Source organism: Crocuta crocuta, unplaced genomic scaffold (genome assembly GCF_008692635.1).
Source record: "Crocuta crocuta isolate KB4526 unplaced genomic scaffold, BGI_CrCroc_1.0 scaffold62, whole genome shotgun sequence".
NCBI lineage: Eukaryota > Metazoa > Chordata > Mammalia > Carnivora > Hyaenidae > Crocuta > Crocuta crocuta.
In genome coordinates this window covers 5,424,231-5,446,798 of record NW_027529173.1, presented here as the reverse complement: position 1 = coordinate 5,446,798, position 22,568 = coordinate 5,424,231, and the positions used below count along the sequence as shown (strand labels likewise).

Here is a 22,568-nt window from a genome sequence, read left to right as displayed (position 1 = left end):
TGGCTTGATTTACACACAGTTTTAAGTGGTTTGGAAATGGGCTGTTACCACTGGAAACACATTTGAATTACATGTGAAGGCAGTTAGGTTTACATCCTCTTCCTTCATGTCACAGTTCACTTGAATCTGTCCTCATTATTTCACTGCTGTACAATGAATGATCAACCCCATTTGTGACAATAGAGGAAAAATCTTAGAGAAATCAACCCAAATTCTTTAACATGCCATTCAAGATCTTTCCCCATCCACCCCTTCCCTCCTCATCCCTTTACATATTTCAGCCACACAGAATTCCCCACACAAAATGCCCTTTTGTTGCCTTCCCGTCTTTGCTGACCCTCTGCCCTCAATCTATAATACCTTGCTCTGTCTTTGTTAAGTTACTGCAGTAAAGCCTCTTACTTCTTTTCAGAGGTATTGTTTCCTTAAATTTTTCCCTGGGTGTCTGAATACTTGAGTGCCACTCCAGACTAATTCAGTCAGATCCAGGAGAGAGGGAAGGCATGCGATTTTTTTTTTAAAAAACCTTCCTACCTGATTCTAAATTACACTGAGGGCTGAGAACCAGTGTTCTAAGAGTTTGCTTTACTCTGTCTTTGCCCTTGACTATACCTAGTCTCCCTGTTGTAGCTTGCTTTGTGTTTGCTTTTTATCCCAGCTAGACCATTAACCATTTGTTGTTGTTATTTGTTGGCAGAAATCATAGCTTTCCCTTTGTGGGATCCTTCAGTGTGTAGCATTTTCTTTTTTTAAAACACAGAGGCTATACTCTTCAAATACTCCTTGAATGGAATTTAGAGAATTGGCTGCTCCCTTTTCGCTAGGAGTAAAAACATACCTAATGAAAACTTCATAAAAATGATAGTTTGATCAAAATTAAATCTAGAAGACAGCCAACTATTTTAAAACATGAAAGTTAGCATTGGGTTAAGAAAATAATAATAAGTAGGCATTACTTTTATATACCCCATGTAGAATCTAATAGGTTTTGGGGCGCCTGGGCGGCTCAGTCGGTTAAGGGTCCGACTTTGGCTTAGGTCATGATCTCACGGTTCATGAGTTTGAGCCCTGCATCAGGCTCTGGGCTGACAGCTAGCTCAGAGCCTGGAGCCTGTTTCAGATTCTGTGACTCCCTCTCTCTGTGACCTTCCCCTGCTCACGCTGTCTCTCTCTCTCTCAGAAATAAATAAAAAGCATTTAAAAAAAAAGAATCTAATGTTTTTTGAAATACTCTTTTTTCCTCTATTGTTGGCCAACCTTTCATATACCATTCAGGTTTTCCTGTAATGTTTCCCAAGAACAAATCCATTTCCTATAAAATTATACTGTAAATCATAGTTGGCTAGTTTTCACATTACTAGTCTAATATATTACTAGTCTAATGTAAATACAAGATGAACCCAACTAATTTTCTTTCTTTTATTCATTCCAATAATAAGTATTAATTGAACATCAAGAGCAATGAACAAAACAATCCAAAATGTGCTGCCTTCATGGGTATTATATTTATGGGACAAAGGTAGATGATAAATAAGTAAATCTATTATATATCTTGTGAGAAGCTAAGAAAGTGCTATGGAGAAAAATGGAGTAAGAAGAATGAAGAATGGTGAGGCAGAGGGTAGGTAGGGGAAGGTAAGTACGTATTTAACATATGGCCAGGATTAGTCTGGTTGGGAAGATAGCCCTGGAGTAAAAATTTGAAAGTGATGAGAGAAATACCTGGGAAAAGTGTTTCAGGTAGATGGAACTTTGCAGAAGACCCACTAAGGGGAGTATTCCTGGTTTATGTGAGGGACAGAGACGGGTCCATTGTGGCTGGGACAGAATGAGCCAGAGGTGGAGTGGTAGAGGATGTGAGTCAGAAGGTCTGAGATGCAGGTTGTGAAGGGCCTTGAGAGCGCTGTAAGGGTGAGAGCCTTTATGCAGAGTGAAATGGGCAGCCATCGGTAGCTTTGAGCCTGATTTTCATTTAAAAGATTGTCTAGGGGCCCCTGGGTGGCTCAGTCAATTAAGCGTCCAACTTTGGCTCAGGTCATGATCTCACGGTTTTTGGTTTCGAGCTCCGCATCTGGCTCTGTGCTGACAGCCAGCTCAGAGCCTGGAGCCTGTTTCAGATTCTGTATCTCCCTCTCTCTCTGACCCTCCCCTGCTCATGCTCGCTGTCTCTCTCTCTCTCTCTCTCTCTCTCAGAAATAAATAAAAACCATTAAAAAAAGATTGTCTAGCTAATGAGTTGAGAATAGATGAGAGAGGGCAACAGTGGAAGCAGTGAGATCACGTCTTATGTTACTGCAGTAATTCAGACAAGAGGTGTGGACATTTGCATCAGTATCATATCAATGGAAGTAAGGGAAATAGTCAGATTTGGGGTGTATTTTGAAGGTGGAGCCAACATAATTTTCTGATTGTTTGGAATGGAGTGAGAGAAAGAGAGGAGTCCTGGATTACTCATGATTTATGCTTAAGCCACTGTCAAGATGGATCTTCTATTAATAGGAATGGGGAGACTGTTGGTGGAAAAAGCTTTGGGAGGAAAATAAGGGGTTCAGTATTAGATATGATGCCAATCAGATACCCAGTTAGAGATGTCAAGTAGCAGTTAGACTAATAACAGTGCAGTTCAGGGGAGAAAAGTAGCTGGAAGTTTGAATCCTGGGAGCCATCAACATGGAGAACGGCATTTAGAGATTATATTGGTTGAAATCCCCAAGTTAGTGAGGTTAGATGGAGAAAAGCTGTCATCTGTAGATTAATCCAAGGGCGCTCTTAGTAAGAGTTTCAGGAGCCAGGAAAGAAGCCTGAGAAGGTAAGAGGAAAACCTGGTAGAGATTGGCGTCCTAGAATCCAAGTGCAAATCATTTTAAGGAGATGGAATTGAACATCTGTGTCAAATGCTGCTGAGATGAGGACTAAGACTTGATTCTTGAATTGATCAATGGAATCATTGGAAAGAGCATTTACTCTCTTGCTCTTCATATGATCAACTCTGTACCCTTAAATAAGATGGACAAGGTCCTAATCACTTTTCCTTTCCTGGGTGCCTAACACAGCCTTGGCCTGTAGTTGACATTTAGGTAATTGAGTGAGGGCGTCAGTGCAGGGCTCATGCTTCCATAACTCCCACGTCTTGTCTCCCAGAGTTGCTCCACAGAAGAAGGGGATAGATGCAGTTGGAAGTTGGTTGGCAGCTGTGAGCGCCACCTCAAACTGTTATCCTTGGAAGATAGGTCAGGATCCCTTACTTTTGATACCTTTTATATTATTTCTTAGCAGATATTATATAACAAGTATATGTTATTTTGTGCCTGGTAAGTATAAAATCTGCTTGGCACCATGAGAACGTAAGGAAGAAAAAATATGCGACAAAGGCACTTCAGGCTTCTTTGTGTCATTTGAAGAATGAAAACGAAACAAAGAACTGAGGTCTTGGCTTCCACGCTAAACGTCTGGTTGTTTAGCAGTATCTAGATTATTTATAGAATTTTCAAATTTCTGTCCAGATGTTTGGCATCCTAGAAACACATGCTTGGTCATCCGTGGCTGAGATGTTCTTCACTTTTCCACATTAGGCAGAAGTTCAGAGGGAGAATTGAGCGTTCAAGTGTAGTTGCTCATTATAAATGTTGAAGCATGTAGAGGGGAGACAGTCTGGGACCTTTGCTTTCTTTATGTGTCTGGATGCCAGGGGTGAGGGGTACATTTTGCTGGTATAGTCCCTTTGAATCTTATTACTGTTTTAAATTTCTTACCCTCTGCTACCACCGCACCTTCTCTCCTGTTTTAGTGTTGACAAAATATTTTTGAATAATTTCGCTACAAAATTGAAACCAGTTTGTTTCAAATGTTCTATATTCCTCTTTCATCCTCAAAGTAGTTCACTTATGTAGAATTCAGATACTAAAAAAAATGCAGAAGTAACTAGAAATATTTTAGAAATAATTCACATTTGTCTTTGCATCTTGTTTGAAATGTGGTGGATATCTGATGAAAGAATGAAAATCTTTTTATAGGTTACATAGAGAAAGGATAATCTGGAACATCATTAGGCTAAATTTCTTTCCCCCAAATACTGTATTGGTTAGGGACTAAGTGTTTGCTTGTCCTTAAAGCATCATGAACAATATCATGAGCTCCTTCTCGGTCAGCAGCGTATTTTGAGTACCTCTTCTGTACCAGGCACTCAGTCAGGTGCTAGGAATATCAGAAAACCATGTGCCTTGCTTGTGTGGCACTTAAAGTATAGGGGGCTCATGAGAAGAATTTGAAGTATGGGTAGAGGTGGGGAATGGTGGCTAATGAATTACCTCCAGCGGTAATCCAGGCTCTGCACATCCTTGGATTTGTTAGCCTCCAATTTGGACTTTCTTCTAAGATTAGAGACAAAAGATAGCTGGCCTGGGAATGGCCTGATCTTACCGGCTTTAAAGAAAGGACCAAAGACCACCATATTAGGAATAGGTAAGAGAAACCCAGCTACTGCTGCTTAAAATAGTAAGCTTTATTATTTCCATGTAGCAAGATGTCCAGAAAAGTAGGTAGTCCAGAGCAGGGACACAATTCAAGGATCTCATCAGAGCATCAATCTTGATTGTTTTCCTGCCCTACCGTCCTTGACATGTAACTTTCTTCCTTTTCACCAAGTTGCATCAGCAACCCCAGGCATTATGAGTTGTTCCGTTCCAGAAGAAGAAGAATACTGTAAAATGCTTTTCCTTGAAAAGGTATATCCTTTTTTTTAAACAATTTGATTGAGGTATTATTTGCATATCATGAGCTGGACATATTTACAAGTATAGAGTTGGTAAGTTTTGACATATACATAAACCTGTGAACCCATTGCCACATTCGTGACCTTGGACATAGCTATTACCTCTCACAGTTTGCTTATTCTCCTGGGTAATCCCTCTCTCCTGCTGCACAACCCCTGCTCCCCATGTGCAAGTAACCACTGACGTGCTCAGGAGTAAAATTTAGGCTGGAGTTAAATTTGGTAAGTCTAGAGAGCATGTTTGCAGAAAGAAGATGCTGTAGGACATTTTTCTGGATCATTGATTTCCCTTCTTGTTTTGTCCTTAGAGTAAAAAGTTTCTGGGAGGAAGGTGTTTTCAGGTAAAAGGAAGGGCTCATTTTTTTTTTTAACCTACATTCAAGGTGAATGATTTCGTCTAGGTAGGAAAAGTGGTCTCAGTTGTGAAGGTAGACAAAGTCTGCAAGTCCGAAGGCATGAAAAAATGTATGATAAACACTTGCAAGATGAAGCTTGTATTAGCCAGAATTCTTTATGGGCTATAGAGGACCTTTAAAGACTATGCTGATGAGAGATCACAAATTCTTGAAAGAATACATAGAACTGGGACATCCAGTGGTTAGATTGTCAAGTATGGCTTGACCAGGGGGCTCGGGAAAGGTCAGAACTCTCTTGCTCCTTTTATCTACTTCCCAGCTCAGCTTGACGCTGCCTACATTCTTTCTGAAGATAGATCTTACCATGGGCCCAGATGGCCACCGGCAGAATCAGTTTTAATTGTACGTGTAACTTTCCATGCCAGAGAAACTCATTTTTATTATTTCAATATCCCTCTTGGTTTATGGACCCATCCCACGGACCAGTCACTGCGGATAGGAGGATGAACATCCACGGTTGATAGGCCTATGTTGTGTGTCTCTGCTGCTGGTGGTTGTCAGATGGGGCCAGGGAAACACTGTGATTGAGAGATTTACAAGGGATGGTGCGCCCGGGTGGCTCAGTCGGTTAAGTTGCTGACTTCGGTTCAGGTCATGATCTCACCCGTTTGTGAGTTCTTATCCCACGTCGGGCTCTTTGCTGCCAGCTCGGAGTCTGGAGCCTGCTTCAGATTTGTGTCTCCCTCTCTCTGTCCCTTCCCCCACTCACACTGTGTCTCTTTCAAAAATAAACATTAAAAATAACTTTAAAAAAAAAAGAGGTTTACAGGGAATGAATGTGCTACGTTATCAAGGCAATATATGTCTGTTACAGAGGTCATTCCTCTCTGGCAATAATTTGGTTCTTTTATTCCTAATTCTAGAATATTCTAGCAACTCCCTCATTTGAAAAGCTTAGTGTAGTGTTTTAATACTTCAACCCAAACTTAAGCCAGGTTATAAAGAACATTATACACAACACATTTTTTTCCGTGTTCTGTAATGGCACTGCATGTATCCAAAAGTGTACAAGGACATGTTTATTAGTTTTAAACAATTTTATGTGCTCCAGTGATGTTGAAGATAAAGTCTTTTCACTCTTGCCGCTCTACTCTGGGCAGTGCACTGTGTGATTTTGTGTGAAGGTAGGCCTGTGTGACAACACTTCTGGGTTGGGCAGAAGGAAAATAAAAAGCACAAAATGAGCAAGCTACCATTTGGTGGTTAACTAATAGAAAAATCCTGTGAGTAGATGACTTCACTGTTCTTTTATACCTGGCTCTGCAGTCAGGTCTCATAAAGAGTAAGCTAAAGAGATGCTGTGCAAACCTGTAACAATCTGGCTACAAAGCAAGAAGTACATCTTACGCATGATAATATTGTCTTTACTGCTATATTTCAATGTTTAAAATTATTTAAATATAATGCTAGGCACCATGATATCATTCTCCAGGGAGAAAAAACAGTGCACGAAGCAGAAAGTTTGCCCCACGTTTCTGCCTCTGTGTCACTGGGCGTGTGATTTAGCCACTCTGACTTATCACCCGTAAGGAAGGGGATATATCACTGGCCAGGTAGCTTTGTGCCTCGGTGTTCTGTGAATTTGTCCCGTCTTGTGAGCCCTGGCTGAGAATTGCTTTCTCCCTTCCACCAGCTCCCTCCTGTTTCTTCCTGCCTTTCAGACCATCCCCTCCCTCCTGTTTCTTCCTGCCTTTCAGACCATCCCCGTGTAAACTCTTGGTTCTACTAGCGCCACCTCCTTTTAGGACTTGGTTGGGGAAGTAATGCCAGTTGTAGATACTTTGGTAATTTTGCCTTGGTGTGGCTTTTCCATCATAGCTTGTCTAATCTCTTGTCTAGAAGCTCTTTTTTTTCGCTGCCCTTTTCTTTGCTTTAAAGAGAAAACAGGAAAGGTTGGTGCTTCCTGCTCATAAAAACATTGCTATCACTGAGTTAACAGATCCATCATCTGTTTTTATCAGTACTTTGTCTCCCATGCGAAGGAAACTATTTGTCTTAGTTCTAAATTTACTTTCTATTATAATCGGTCTCATAAGGAAACTGTTGTTATTACTAAACAAAGGATTCTTGCAATTTCTTTGTCTACCAAGTTCTGGTGACAAACTTGGGCTTTTTAATTATACAGTTAGAAGTAATTTTAATGGAATCAATAATTTTTAGGGCACTAGTTTGGAAGACTTCATACAATCCCATTCTCTTTAAAATTACAAACCAACCATAACATATAATTACCACTACTCAGAAATAAATTGTTGCATTACTATCTTTAAAGTGCTTCTTTTCAGTAAGTCAAAGCAACTCTAATAAGCAAATTTAATTAAAGGCATATCATAAACCTTTGGGTGCTAGTTCTAATTTAAAAAAATTATGAATACTTGAGGGCTTTATGTTACGATGTGTTAGAAACACCAACCACACAGAACAAAACATTTGTTGTTTTCAATTATTTTATTTAAAGAGAACAGCAACAACATATTTTTGGGGTTTATCAGAAAATTGACTCGCTCAATTAAGTTTATGTTTAGGCAGTTTTACTGTTATAGTCACAACTGCAAAGTTTGTTTTGTATTGGACAGTTACATCTGTGGTCTCTTCCACCTTTCAGATGAGAATGCATATTTGCATGTGTGTCAACAAGTCTGTGCTTGAGAGCTGGATACAGGAAGGAGAGAGAGGGTGGTGTCATTTTCACACGAGATCATCCAAGCGTGATAGATCTAGAGCTTTGCTTTCTGTTATTAACAAGGGGAGATTCAACAGATTATTGGCTACTGCTTTCAAGTATATAGCACCTTTGTTTGAAAGCCTTCCTTTTTCCTAAACGGAAGCAAATTGCAAGACAGAATGTGGACAGCACTTGAAGGTGCACAAATGAAAATTAATGTGAAATATTTGAGAGATGAATGAGAATATCTTGATTTATGTGGCTGTTTTTGAGGAATAGTGAGAACAAAGTCTCAATGAGGAAAGTTTGAACGATTTACAGAGGAAAGTAAACCAGGAGAATTGAGAATTGGTGCCCTGGTAAGAAAGGGGCCATTAGATTGTCAAGGCTTGTTTAAATGAGGAAATCTTTCATATGCACCGAAAATATTATGGCAGACTCTTGTGAACCCAAAAGACTGATTTCACAGATGCCAGTGTTTTGCCACATCTCCCTCTTTTCTTTAGAAGTTAAATGTTACAAGGGCACCGGGGTGGCTCAGTCGGTTAAGCATCCGACTTAGGCTCAGGTCATGATCTTACAGTTCGTGGGTTCTCATCGAGCTCTGTGCTGACAGCTCAGAGCCTGGAGCCTGCTTTGGATTCTGTGTCTTCCTCTCTCTCTCTGCCCCTTCCCCACTTGCACTCTGTCTCTCTCTCTCAAAAAATAAATCTCAAAAAATTTTTAAAAAGTTTATTGTTATAATACAGCTAAAGGGCCACTCCATCCTCCTTCCCATTTTCCCCCTCTTTAGGATAGAGTCACTATCTTAAAATCAACATCTGTCATTTCTATGTATGTTTATATACTTAGGAGAATTTGAACTATTAACCACAAAGAATATAAGGTATGTCTTATCAGCATTATGTAATATGTTTCTTTTATGTTTGAAACGTTTGATTTAATAGAAATAGATTAAAATTATTTTATTCTACTGTGTGGTCACATCAGAGTTTAGGAATGTCAATACTTATGGCCTCTGAGATTGTTTTCAGTTTTTCTCTGTGACAGACAAGGGCTTCAGGCAAATCCTGATGGACGATGTCTAGTTGGGGACAGGTATTTCTCTTGGGTATTAATCTAGAAGCAGAATTGCTGGTTTAGGAAGGGAGACCTGTCGTTAATGTTCCTAGTTGCTGCCACATTGTTCTGTAAAGTGGCTACCAAAATTTACGCTTCTACTTAAATGAGTCTAGACTCTCCACATCATTGCTGTCATCAGGCTTGATTTTCGCATGTGAGGTGGTATCCCGTTGTTCTGATTTTTGTTTTCCTGACATAAAATGTGATTTAACATCTTCTGGGTGTTAGTTGCCTTTTGGATTCTTCAGTGGATTGCCTCTTATCACCTTTGGCCACTTCACAGTGTGCTTTTTGTCCTTTAAATGTCCTCTAGTTCTAGGCTTATTCCACATTTGTCTGGTGTTTTTTATAGTGTAGAATTTTTTTAATAGTTTATTTACTTTTGAGACAGAGAGAGACAGACCACGAGTGGGGGAGGGCCAGAGAGAGAGAGAGACACAGAATCTGAAGTAGGCTCCAGGCTTTGAGCTGCCAACACAGAGCCTGATGTGGGGCTTGAACCCATGAACCACGAAATCATGACCTGAGCCAAAGTCGGACGCTTAACCGACTGAGCCACCCAGGCGCGCCTAGTGTAGAATTTAAAATTTTAATGTGGAGTATAGTGTGATAGTTAAGAACACACAATCCACAGCCATACAGCCTGGCTTCATATCCCAGTTCTGTCCCCTCCTTGCTGTGTAATCTTGGGCAAGTTACTTAACATCTCTGTGCATGACTTTCCCCATCTGGAAAATGGAGTCAACAGTACTACTTACCTCTTGGAGTACTAAGTGCCTTAAGTAAAGTGCTTAGACTACTTCCTTGCACATAGTAAACACTACATTAGTACGATGCTTGATTTGTGTGGGGTCATGTTTAAGAAGTTTTTCTTTAACCACAAAGTCAAAACAATATTCTCTATTTTTTCCTTTTTTTAAAAGAATTTTTTTATAGTTTATTTTTGAGACAGAGACAGACAGAGCACGAGCAGGGGAAGGGCAGAGACAGAGGGAGAAACAGAATCTGAAACAGGCTCCAGGCTGTGTCTGAGCTGCCAGCACAGAACCTGATGCAGGGCTCGAACCCATGAACCGTGAGATCTTGACTTGAGCTGGAGTGGCCAAAGTCAAACCTGGTTTTCATTTCCAAACCGTTACAATAATTGTGATATTTGTTTGGATTTTTAACTTATTTGGTTTTATTTATATGTTTAATCTTACTAATTAAAACAAGTAAAACATGTCCAAAAGACGTAGAGTCAGGCCCAGAGTTTGCAGAGCATAGTGAAAGCAACAATAAGGAGTCTGGGATTGGTCATTGTATGCACTGACAGAGGTCGATTTGCCACTAAGAGCATTTCTTGTGCATACTGTGGGTGACAGTGCGGCTGGGCTGAGAAAGAGTACAGCAGCTATAGACTTTCTGCTTAATCTTTTTTTTTTTATGTTTTTGTTTTTTTTTTTATTTCTAGGAGAGAGAGAGAAACAACGTGAGCAGGGGAGGGTCAGAGAGAGAGGGAGTCACAGACTGAAACAGGCTCCAGGCTCTGAACTGGCAGTCAGCACAGAGCCCGACGCGGGGCTCGAACCCACGAACCGCGAGATCATGACCTAAGCGAAAGTCGGACGCTTAACTGACTAAGCCACCCAGGCACCCCGACTTTCTGCTTAATCTTAAAAATGTTCCTAGGCCTTTAGTGACTTTATTCTTCCATGCGAATTAATGGATCATTGTATAAAGTTCCATCCAAAAAGACTTTATTGAGGCTTTGACTAGAAATGCATTGAATTTGTAGGCTAGATTGAATTTGTAGGCTAAATTGGAGCTGAACTGATGCTTTATTATAATCAGTGTTCCCACCCATGGACCTGTTATGTTTCTTCTTTTTAGTTTTTGATGTTCTTCAGTTAATTTTATAATTTTCCCCATAAAGATCTTTTAATACTTTTGGTAGATTTATTTCTGTGCACCTGATATTTGCAGGGCTATTACAGATCACTTCCTAAAAAATACATTACAAATTTTAGGGGAGGTGCATCAGCATGCTGTTGATGTTTGTGTATCGATCCTATTTATAGCAACTTTTCTCATTTACCAATTTTAATATGTGCAGTCTCTTGGATTTCCCATGTGGATACTCCTATTAATATGAATAAGAAAGCTGGGTTTCATCCACATCTTTGTTCAGTGCTCAGGCTTGCTCAGTTGCCTAAGGTCTCCACTACCATGCTGAATAGAAGGGGTGATAGCATCTTGGTTTTATTCCTGGTTTTTGAAGGAAAGTTTCTCAGGTTTTATCATGGAGTATGATTTTTGCTTTGGGTTTTTGATAGCCATTCTTTATCAGTTAAGGAAATTTGGGAGAATTTACTCTTGTTCTTTTTCTTAAAAAAAATATGTTTGCTGAATGCCTGTCACCTTTTTTTCTTTTTTGATAAAACTTTATCCTTCTTATAATATGCTTCTCTTCTTTCTACGTTCTTTGGCTTTGCTCTGTTTGGCTCTTTTTCCAATCTCTCTTTTTAAATATGATTTTGCTTTGTCCATATTGTTTTTATTTCTTTTATCTTTTTAGTCAGTTCGAACATAATAATTTTAGCCTCATTTGGTTAGTTCGATTACCTCAACTTCTTAGGAGCTCTAATTATTCTTTTGCTGTGTCTGTTGTATCTTTTTAGTGGTAGATTGTTTTCTTCTTAGGTGTTTTGGGATTTTTGATGGACAGTAAAGTTTTTACTTTTTTCCCTGGGAATGGTGCAAGGGCTACGATTTGGAGATGTTCCTCCTGAATCATTTTGGTTTTGCTTCTGTGAGTTTTCCTCCCCTAAATCCCATCACTGCCTGTGATCACCTTTTATCTGGATTGCTTGGCTTGACGCTTCCCACATTCCTGCGTAGTGACATTTAGACTCCAGATATTTCGACTGCAGACTCTAGGCTTGGAGTTTCTCTTTTTGACAAAAAGCTTTTTAAAGGGACTCACAAACGTTTGCTGTCTTCCTGGGTATGATGTATCATTTTTCTGTAACTGCTTACACTGAAAATACAGCTCTCTGGAGGACCTCATTATGTCAGTGTCTTTAGTTTCACTTCTCAGGTCTGTCTGGTTTGAAACCCAAGTCCTTCCTCTTCAGGGGCTACTCTGATGTAGAAACTCTTTCCTACCCTTCCTATCCAGGCTCTCCTGCCCCACCCCCCACCAGCTGTATGTTTACAGTTCTGAGTTTGCTTTTTCCCGCCTTTTCTGGCCTGTAGGACTTTCCCATAGTTTCTTAGTGCTCAGCTATACACTGAAATAAAATATTACAGTCTTTTCCAGTACTTTAAAGTATTTGTGGCAGTAAAGATTCTATGGTAGCTCAGTTGCCCATGATCCCAGAGCCTTTTAAGGTAGACTGAGTATTATCCCTCTGCCCCCAAATGTGAACATCCCAATCTGTGTGTATGGATTGCTGTGTTACCTTACATAGCAAAAGGAACTTTGAAATGTGATTAAATTAAGCATCTTGAGATGGGGCGATTATTATGGATTATCTGGAAAAGTCCTGTTTTATCACAAAGGTCTTTGTAAGAGGGATGCAAGAGGGCTATCCTCAAAGAAAGACATATGCTTAGGGAAACCAGTTGTAGTCTGAGACATTTGAATATATGCTGCACTGCTCGCTTTGAAGGTGGGGGTGGAAGTAGCTACAGGCAATGGAAGGCAGGTGTCTTCTAGAAGGTGGAAGAGGTGAAGAAATGAATTCACCCCAAGAGCTTCCAGAAGGAATGCAGCTCTATTGACAATGTGATTTAGCTTAGTAAGACCAGTATTGGGCTTCTGAGCTCCAGAATTGCAGCAGATTCAATTTGTGTTGTTTTAAGCCACTAGACTGGTGGTAATTTGTGAAAGTGACAATAGGGAACTGATACACTTTCTTCAATGTTCTTTTTTTTTTTTAAATATAGTTTATTGTCAAGTTGGTTTCCATATAACACCCAGTGCTCATCCCCACAAGTGCCCTCCTCCATGCCCATCAGCCCCCCCCCCCCAACACCCATCAGTCCTCAGTTTGTTCTCAGTATTTAAGAGTCTCTTGTGGTTTGCTTCCCTCCCTCTCCTTAACTATTTTTTCCGCTTCCCTTCCTCTATGGTCCTCTGTTAAGTTTCTCCTAATCCACATGTGAGTGAAAACATATGGTATCTGTCTTTCTCTTACTGAATTATTTCACTTAGCATAATACCCTCCAGTTCCATCCATGATGCTACACATGGCCAGATTTCATTGTTTCTCATTGCCATGTAGTATTCCATGGTATAGATAAACCACATCTTCTTGATCCATTCATCAGTTGATGGACACTTAGGTTCTTCCCATGTTTTGGCTGTTGTTGAGAGTGCTGGTAGGAACATTGGGGTCCATGTGCCCCTGTTCATCAGCACTCCTGTATCCCTTGGGTAAATTCCTAGCAGTGCTATTGCTGGGTCATGGGGGAGTTCTAGTGTTAATTGTTTGAGGAACCTCCACACTGTCTTCCAGAGGGGCTGCACCACTTTACATTCCCACCAACAGTGTAAGAGGGTGCTCGTTTCTCCACATCCTCGCCAGCATCTAGAGTCTCCTGATTTGTTCATTTTAGCCACTCTGACCGGCGTGAGGTAGTATCTTAGTGTGGTTTTGATTTATATTTCCCTGATGATGAGTGACATTGAGCATTGGTTCATGTGTCTGTTGGCCATCTGGATGTCCTCTTTGGAGAAGTGTCTGTTCATGTCTTCTGCCCATTTCTTCACTGGATTATTTGTTTTTCGGGTGTGGAGTTTGACGAGTTCCTCATAGATTTTGGATACTAGCCCTTTATCTGATATGTCATTTGCAACGATCTTTTCCCATTCCATCGGTTGCCTATTCGTTTTGTTGATTGTTTCCTTTGCCGTGCAGAAGCTTTTTATTTTGATGAGGTCCTGTAAATAGTCTGTGAGTGGGCTGCTCACCTGGGGTCTCCGTCAGAGACACAGAAGGAATCAAGGAAAGACCATGGTCCAAGGCCTAAGGCACAGCTAAGAACCTCATGCCTCTCTTCAATGTTCTTAAAGGGGGAGTGCTTGGTATTGTTATAAGGATAGACGGACAACTATGTTAGAGACACACCAGAGTAAACTTTAGGAGGAATACTCTTGACAGAGAGTTATATAGAAAGGAGTAGCCTGTTTCTTCCTTTTCCTTCGGGAGGGAAAAAAATCAAAGCAGATATACCTGCTAGAATGATCTAGATGATGTTTTCAATAATAGCATAATGACTAGTCCAAGACCTGGAATTTCTTACAGATGTGACAAAGTATCATTCTCTTTTAGTTGTGGACGTTATTTTCCAGAAGGGAAAAGATTCTTATTATTAACGAACCTATAAGTTGGTAGCTGAGAGAACAGAAGACCATTTTCTCATTTTGCTGCGACGTTGCTGCTGTACATAAAGGATTTGGGTCTGCTAGGAGGGTGCTGACAAGGATACCTGAATACTTCACTCCAGCTGAATTGTAGGGTTCCATTAGTGGTAAAATACTAGGCAGCTTTCTGGAATTGTTAGGTTAGCTGTTCTGACTTGTCCAGTGCCAGGTGTGTGAATTGTTCTGTATTCATCTCCTAGGGCTTCTTTGATGAATTACTTCAAATATGGTGGCTTAAAAATGTTAGACCTTTATTCCCACAGTTCAGGAGACCGGACATCCAAAGTCAAAGTGTCATCTGGGTTGCACTCTCCCTGAGAGCCCTGGGGAAGCATCTCTTCCTTGCCTCTTCCCGCTTCAGGTGGCTCATGGCATTCCTTGGCTTGGAACCACGCTGCTCTCTGCCTCTTTCATTACGTGGCCAACTCCTCTCTGTGTGTCTCCCTCTGCCTATCTCTTATAAAGATATTTATGATGACATTTAGGGTCTACCTGATCATTCTGGATAAGCTCCTCCTTTTAAGAGTTTTAATTTAGTCACATTTTTTTGCCGTCTAAAATAACATTCATTCTTTGGTTCTACAAAGTAATATTCACAGTAAGGTCATTTTTTTCAGCTTACTAACTGCTCCTTTCCTATTTCTTTGCACTGTTTGGTCTCTTCTATTTATCTGGATTTTTTGGATTATTGTTATGCCCTCTGACCTATCCTGTAAAAATCTCTGATAAAGCAATTACTTGTCCAATTGTAATTTTTTATTGTCTCCTACACTGACTTCTAGAGCAAGGGCCAGCAAACCACGGCCCATGGGCCACATCCATTCCTGTTATTGTATAGACAACTAAGAATGGTTTTATATTCTCAAATGAATAAAAAAATCAAAAGAAGAGTAATATTTTGGCACATACAAAAATTACATGAATTTAAATTTCAGTACCTGTAAGCGAAGTGTTATTGGAACACAGCCCTGCTCATTCGTATGCTCCTGATTTTTTGTTACAGTAGCAGAGGTGAGTAGTTGTGGCAGAGAGTGTGTGATCCACACAAGGCCAGTTGGTCACTATCTGGCCCTTTATAGAGAAGATTCGCCCACCTTTGTTCTAGTAGGGCTTGTCTCTGGCTTTTAATTTTTATTAATTTTTGTTAATGTTTTATTTATTTCTCAGAGAGAAAGAGAGACAGCGTGAGAAGGGGAGGGTCAGAGAGAGAGGGAGATACAGAATCTGAAACAGGCTCCAGGCTCTGAGCTGGCTGTCAGCGCAGAGCCCGACCCGGGGCTCCAACCCATGAACCACAAGATCATGACCTGAGCTGAAGTCGGACGCTTAAGTGACTGAGCCACCCAGGAACCCGGGTCCCTGGCTTTTAGTGTATAATGAGCAATAGTCATTTGTTGCTGAATATTTGACTTGTAAGAATTTCATCAATATAGTAAGGATTTGGTATGATTCCCTAAAGGATTATTTTAAAACTATGGGGTTAGAAGAAGTGTAACTATTCTATTATTCATGCTCCCAATCTTTTTGGCTCTAAGACTCAAATAAACAGAGAGTGATAATCCTGCTTTCAAATTTAATTGAATTAGGAAGTAGGCGTCAAGCCTAGGAATTGAAGTTGGCAAGTGTGATGGTTATTTTATGTGTCACGTTGTCCAGACTGAGGCCCCCAGATACATGATTGAATGCTAGTGTAGCTCTTGATTTGAAGGCACTTTTTAGATTTAACATTTACACTCAATTGACTCTAAGTAAAGCCGATTACTCCCATTGTGGTATGCCTCATCCAATCAGTTAAAAGCTTTAAGAATAAAAACTTAGGTTTGTTTGTTTCTTCCTCCCTCCTTCCCTCCCTCCTTCTCTTCCTCCCTCTCTCTCTCTCTTTCTTTCTTTCACGTGTATTTATTTGAGAGAAAGAGATAGCATGAATGGGGTAGGGGGAGAGAGAGAATCCCAAGCAAGCTTCGTACTGCCAACACGAGTCTGACTCAGGGCTCAAACTTAGAAACTCCGTGAGATCATAACCTGAGCCGAAACCAAGAGTTGGACANGCGAGATCACGACCTAAGTGACAGTCGGACGCTTAACCGACTAAGCCACCCAGGCGCCCCAGGACTGCGGTTTCTTACGGAAGACAGATTTCTGCCTCAGGACTGTATCATAGAAAGCCTGCTTGGATTATCACCCTGCTGTCCTTGTCCTACATAGTTTGGACATGCTGTCCCCACAACTACATGAGCCAATTCCTGAAAATAAATCCTATTTCTAAATATATATCCTTTCGGCTGTCTTGCTCGGGAGAACCTGACTGACACAGCAGGCTACTGTGATGGGCTGCGGATGCGGAGCGTTTGAAGTGTTTGGTCCCATGATGCGGTGAGGATGCGGAGTGTAGCCGAGGCAGGGGCCTGGCCCCGCATCAACTCACCCTCTTACACACCTCGTGGGAGGAAGGATGTTATATTTGGATACCACAGAGTCAAAAATAAGCTCCCTGGTGATGGAGCGGAAGGCTTTTTCCCAGTCCAAGATAGCCTGAGGTCGTGAGAAGATGGTAAGTGAGGTGGTAAAAACAAGACAGAAGCAGACGGACTTGCTCACAGGGGCACCTGAGAAAATGAGACGGGGACCAAGCAACTTGTGCGTGGCAGAGTTTCTGAGAATGTCTTCCCTCTTCTTCAGCCTCTGAAAACAAAAGCTTTCTGTGTATACTGACTGCAGTAGAGAGCGCCAAGTCCATGTATCTCCCTAGCTTCGTTCTATCGCACTGCACACGGTTCCTTTCCTTCTCTAGTTCTGCTTTGTAAGAAAAGGATAAAAATACCAATAGGGGTCCTATTTGTCAATATTTGGCGATTTTGCTTGTATCTCTACACATGTAAGAAATTTTAGATACCGAGATCTTTAAAAATTTTTTTTAATGTTTTTATTTATTCCTAAGAGAGCGAGAGACACAGCGTGAGCAGGGGAGGGTCAGAGAGAGAGGGAGACACAGAATCTGAAGCAGGCTTCAGGCTCTGAGCTAGCTGTCAGCACAGAGCCCGATGTGGGGCTCGAACCCATGAACCATGAGATCATGACCTGAGCCGAAGTCAGACGCTTAACCGACGGAGCCGTCCAGGCACCCCCAGATACCGAGATATTTAAAATTTGTGTTAATAAATTGTAATTACACATATGAAAAGTTAAATATTTGAAGAAAACTCCCTTTGAGTGACTGTTGATGTATATTTCAAGACAAATTTTATTGAATCTCCAAATGGTGCTGGAAAGTATATTTTATGATTTTATGTATTTTGATTTCCTCTCAACCTTGCTCCAAGAAATGGTTGACTCTCAGTTGAAGATACTACTGTGTCTCCTTCCTGTCCCACAACAGCGACGCCATCCCTCCCACATACCTGTTTCAGCTTTATTGACTATCAGTTCATCATAATCTTTATAATGTACGCTCTTCATTTGCTCTTCTAAAGAAGCAGTTGTAACTTTGAGTTTTACAGGTACAGACTGATTTGGGGCATGTGTTCTACCTCTTCACTTGGTTTTGTTTTATGAGTAAATAAATGATTAGAATGTAAAATAGTTTCTTCTTGCTCAGAATGCCATTTTATTCAAAATAGTACGAGTCTCCTACACTGTTTTTACCTTCAGAGTTTTAACAACCTTTCACTGCCTGAATTCTAATAGCATATATAATGTAATCGAAAGCAGTTATTTTCAACAGTTCCTTGAGAAATTTTCGACTGTTCATAAGGCCTGGGTTCTGAGGTAGGTTTTGGGGATATAAACAAGTAATAAGATGGGGGCCCTACTCTCAAGGCGTTGCCAGTCTCCCAGGAGAGACAGCCTTGGTGACCGAATGTGAGCGTGTTCAAAGAAACCGTGGAGCCATATTTGAAGAACCGAGTTTATTGGGGATGGGTAAGGCATCACAGAGAAGGTTACAGTGCAGCTGGGCTTTGAAGGAAACGTACGTGATTTCCATCTGAAGAAATCAACATGTTCGACTGAGATGTATTGGCATCTAGAAGTTCTTCATATGCCATTATTTCAAAAGGTGAGGGAGAAATCACGTAGAGCTTAGTAAAACAGATGACCTGTGAGTTTCCGTAATAATTTCATAGATTATTCTTAGTGTTTTTTAAAGCATGACTGATGATTGATTTCTTGAAACAACACTATCTACTAAGATCTTGTGTGTATTCTAAAATTGAGTATGAGCAGTCATTTGTGAGGTACTGAAAAATGTGTTATTACTATATAAGTTGATGTTTTTCTCCCCTCCTTTTCTCCCCCCTTTCCCCTACCCCTTTTGGTTGTTTTTGCAGTTGGTTAGTCTGTTGCTCATTGGAATCGCCGCATGGGGAATTGGTTTCGGGCTGATTTCCAGCCTCCGGGTGGTCGGCGTGGTCATCGCAGTGGGCATTTTCCTGTTCCTGATTGCGTTGGTAGGGTTGATTGGAGCTGTAAAACACCATCAGGTGTTGCTTTTTTTTGTATCCTTTTTTAAAAGCAGAATTTTTACCCCAACTGAATTTGTTCTTACTTTTATTGATTATTCCTTTGATAACTTACAACTGATTTGGAATTATCATTAGGAAATGAATTGCCAGCCAGCAACTCCTAGCACGCCCTGTGTGTCTTTGTTCAATCAACATTAGGAATGTTTCTTAACAGTGAAATTACTGTAAGTTCATATATTCCCACTGTCTCTTTTTCACATTGTGAAGAGTGTCTTCTGCAACTTCAGTGTAGTCCTTTTTATGTATTGCAAATTCAGAGTTACATTGAACTGATTCAGTGACCTATTGACTCTAGAAGCTTAATATTTGGTTGAGAATTTCAGTGATTGTTTTTTAGATTTAATATCGAGAAATCTTAATATGTTTATCTATACTTATTTCTTGTTTTATACATGTAAAAATATTTATTATAATCTAAATGGGTTTCTAGTTGATCAGCTTTTAAATATAAGTATTATTTATTATGAACTTATACCTGCAGTGTGTTAATGAAAATAATAATTGTGTGTCTTCTTTTTGACCTTTCTGTAGGTGCCCTTTGTTCTGTTTTCTGATTGAATTCCTTCTAGTACATTCTGATGTCAGTACCTCTACTCTATATTATTTCAAGAGTATCGAGAAATGCCTTAACTTTAATTCTCAGTACATGATTATTCTCTTACTCGTGTTTGTTGTTCAGTTTTCTGTGTCATGTGCTTGCTTAGCCCTGAACCAGGAGCAACAGGTAAGCAAAGGCTTTTTTCTCCAACTTTGTTACGCCACATAGTATGTGTAAGAAAAAAGGGGAGAATAGATTGGAATATAAAATAACTTCTTTTTGCTCAGAATGGCATTTCACTCTATACACCTAAAATCTGTGGTTCCCAGTTGCATTAGTGGGGCTGATTGGCACCCTGAGACACCATCAGGTGTTGCTGTTTTCTGCATCCTGGAAGTAGAATTTTGCCTTCCCAGGGTAAAAAGTGCTACTACCAAATGATGTTCACCCAGGCTTTTCCCACCATTATGGGATGAAACATTTGTGATTCCATTCTAACAACTACACTTTCCAAACTCTAATTTGTACAAGAACAAGGGTCTCTGACTGAGGCAATGGAAAATTTGTCTTGTTGCAGTCTGAGAATGTTTTGAACTAACTGCTTTCTTAAAAAAAAATCCATGTAAAAATTGAGACTTTTCATGCTCAAGATAGACACAGTGCTTTAATTTTGTTGCAGATTCAGTTCTTGCCCTTTGAAAACCTCTAATGGTCTTAAAAGAGTATTTATTTTAGGTACAATCCGTATTAAAAGTTTGTGCATGGATAATACATTTTAATGTATATCTTTTTTTTTAATTTTTTTTTATGTTTTATTTATTTCTAGGAGAGAGAGAGAGAGAGAGAGAGAGAGCGAGCAGGGGAGGGTCAGAGAGAGAGGGCGTCACAGACTGAAACAGGCTCCAGGCTCTGAGCCCGCAGTCAGCACAGAGCCTGACGCGGGGCTCGAACCCACGAACTGCGAGATCATGACCTAAGCGAAAGTCGGACGCTTAACCGACTAAGCCACTCAGGTGCCCCTTTAATGTATATCTTAATGCATTTTCTAGGGTCAGCTTCTTGAAGTTGGTTGGAACAATACAGCAAGTGCTCGAAATGACATCCAGAGAAATTTAAACTGCTGTGGGTTTCGAACTTTTAACCCAAATGACACCTGTCTGGCTGTAAGTAAAAAGTATTAAGCACTTTTTGGAGATGTATTGCATACAGATGAATAATGATTACCATGAAAGAAGTGGACTTTCCGATGGTGAATTATATTTTTTTAAGTGCTTTCCATATACCTATTTTATTTCCATGGACATTGTTGTATCATTTGTTCTCAAGTCTCTCCTCCTGAGAGTACTAACTATCCCAGGGCCCTGCCAGACACAGATGCTTTTGGTTCTTTGCCCCTAATTCCTTCCCGTTCAACTCATCCTAGAAGAAGTTGTGAAAAGAAAGTAAGAGCAGACCAGCCTTTGACGTACAGAGGAGCTGTATAAATCTCTTGGTTTTGAAGCATATCAGGGTAGTGGGAGGAAAGTGGTCTCTCCTCCATTGAGCTTTTTAACCATTTAGACATGTCCAGGGGGAAGGATATGTGGAACCACTCTCTTTCCTCCCTCCCTCCTTCCCCACTACAACTTCGTGCTCTTTCTGTGTGAGAGCTGAGCTAGGAGTGGACAGATTAGAGCTGTACTGTTGTCCCAGACCAGACCCCTACATGAGGCTGAACTTGGAGCTTAGCTCTTCTAGGAAGTTTACATGTGTCAGAATTTGAGGGAAACTCCTATAACCATCTCTCTGAGCCCTGAGCTGGCTTCCTCTCAATGAGGCTTCTTTTATGGGATTATTAATTTTCTATTGCTTCGGAACGCATGCACAACACCCATCTATTGTCTCACTTTCCGTGGATCAGGAGTGTGAGTGTGGCTTAGTTGGGTCTTCCACTAAGTGTTGGCGAAGGGTGAAATCAAGGTGTTGGCAAGGCTGCAATCTCACCAGAGGCCTGAGGTCCTCTGGCAAGCCCAATGGATTGTTGGCAGAATTCAGCATCTGGTGGTTGTCGGACTTAAGTCTGATTTTCTTGCTCTTATAATATGGCAGCATCAAAGTCAGCTTGATAATTTCCATTCTGTTAAGATGATGTCCTTTTTTAAAATAATTTTGTTTAATGTTTATTCATTTTTGAGAGACAGAGAAAGACAGAGCATGAGTGGGGGCGGGGCAGAGAGAGAGAGAGAGAGAGAGAATCTGAAGCAGGCTCCAGGCTCTGAGCTGTGAGCACAGAGCCCAACGTGTGGCTCAAACCTGTGAACCATGAGATCATGACCTGAGCTGAAGTCAGTTGCTTAACCAACTGAACCACCCAGGCACCCCTGTTAAGATGATGTCTTATTTAACACACTGTAAACATAGGAATGACTGTCTATCATATTCACAAGTCCCATCCACAGTCAAGGGGGGGTAATTACTCAAGGTGTGTACACTGGGAGTGGGGATCGTTTGAGCCATCTAAGAATTTAGGACAGTACTAAATACTGAAGACCCAGATTGGATATAATACTACAGCCACTCATTTTTATGTGCGTTCAGTTTTTATCTGCTTTTTATGACTACTTTGAAATAAAAATCCTTTTTTTTATAAATCAATACAGAGCTGTGTCAAAAGCAGCCACCCATGTTCACCGTGTGCTCCAATAATAGGAAAATATGCTGGAGAGGTTTTGAGATTTGTTGGTGGCATTGGCCTTTTCTTCAGTTTCACAGAGGTATGTGCAAATAACTCAGTCTTTCCACTTTTGACATAGGGATCTGTTTTATATGGCAAGAGGGCATTGAATTTTACCTTAGCATGGCCCTTAACTTTTGGAATGTATTGATGAATATTCTCACTGAGGTTTAGTATTACAATTGGAGGAAATCTGGCTTGAATTCAGAAGACCTCACAGACCGAGCATTAACTTTATACAGGGTGAGAGGCTGCATCATTGAATCGTTTAAAATTTAATGAACAAATAAAATGAGTTTAGACTGGGTTATTTCCAGAGTCTCTTCTATTTATAGACTTGTATGATAAATTATAATTTTAAATTTTGGAATAGGTAGGACATTTGTACTGTTTAACGTATATAGTATATAACA

The 22,568-nt window shown here is 40.4% G+C and overlaps 1 protein-coding gene across 1 annotated transcript in view; it reads left to right on the top strand.

Annotated features, from left to right (window-relative positions):
- Positions 1-22,568, top strand: part of TSPAN13 (tetraspanin 13) — a 32,891-nt gene that overhangs the window by 5,717 nt on the left and 4,606 nt on the right. Inside the window, exons 2-5 of the mRNA XM_077757668.1 lie at positions 18,710-18,877; positions 19,548-19,628; positions 20,492-20,605; positions 22,082-22,195. Of these exons, the coding sequence (XP_077613794.1) occupies positions 18,710-18,877; positions 19,548-19,628; positions 20,492-20,605; positions 22,082-22,195 (477 nt within the window). The remainder of the gene's footprint in view (positions 1-18,709; positions 18,878-19,547; positions 19,629-20,491; positions 20,606-22,081; positions 22,196-22,568) is intronic.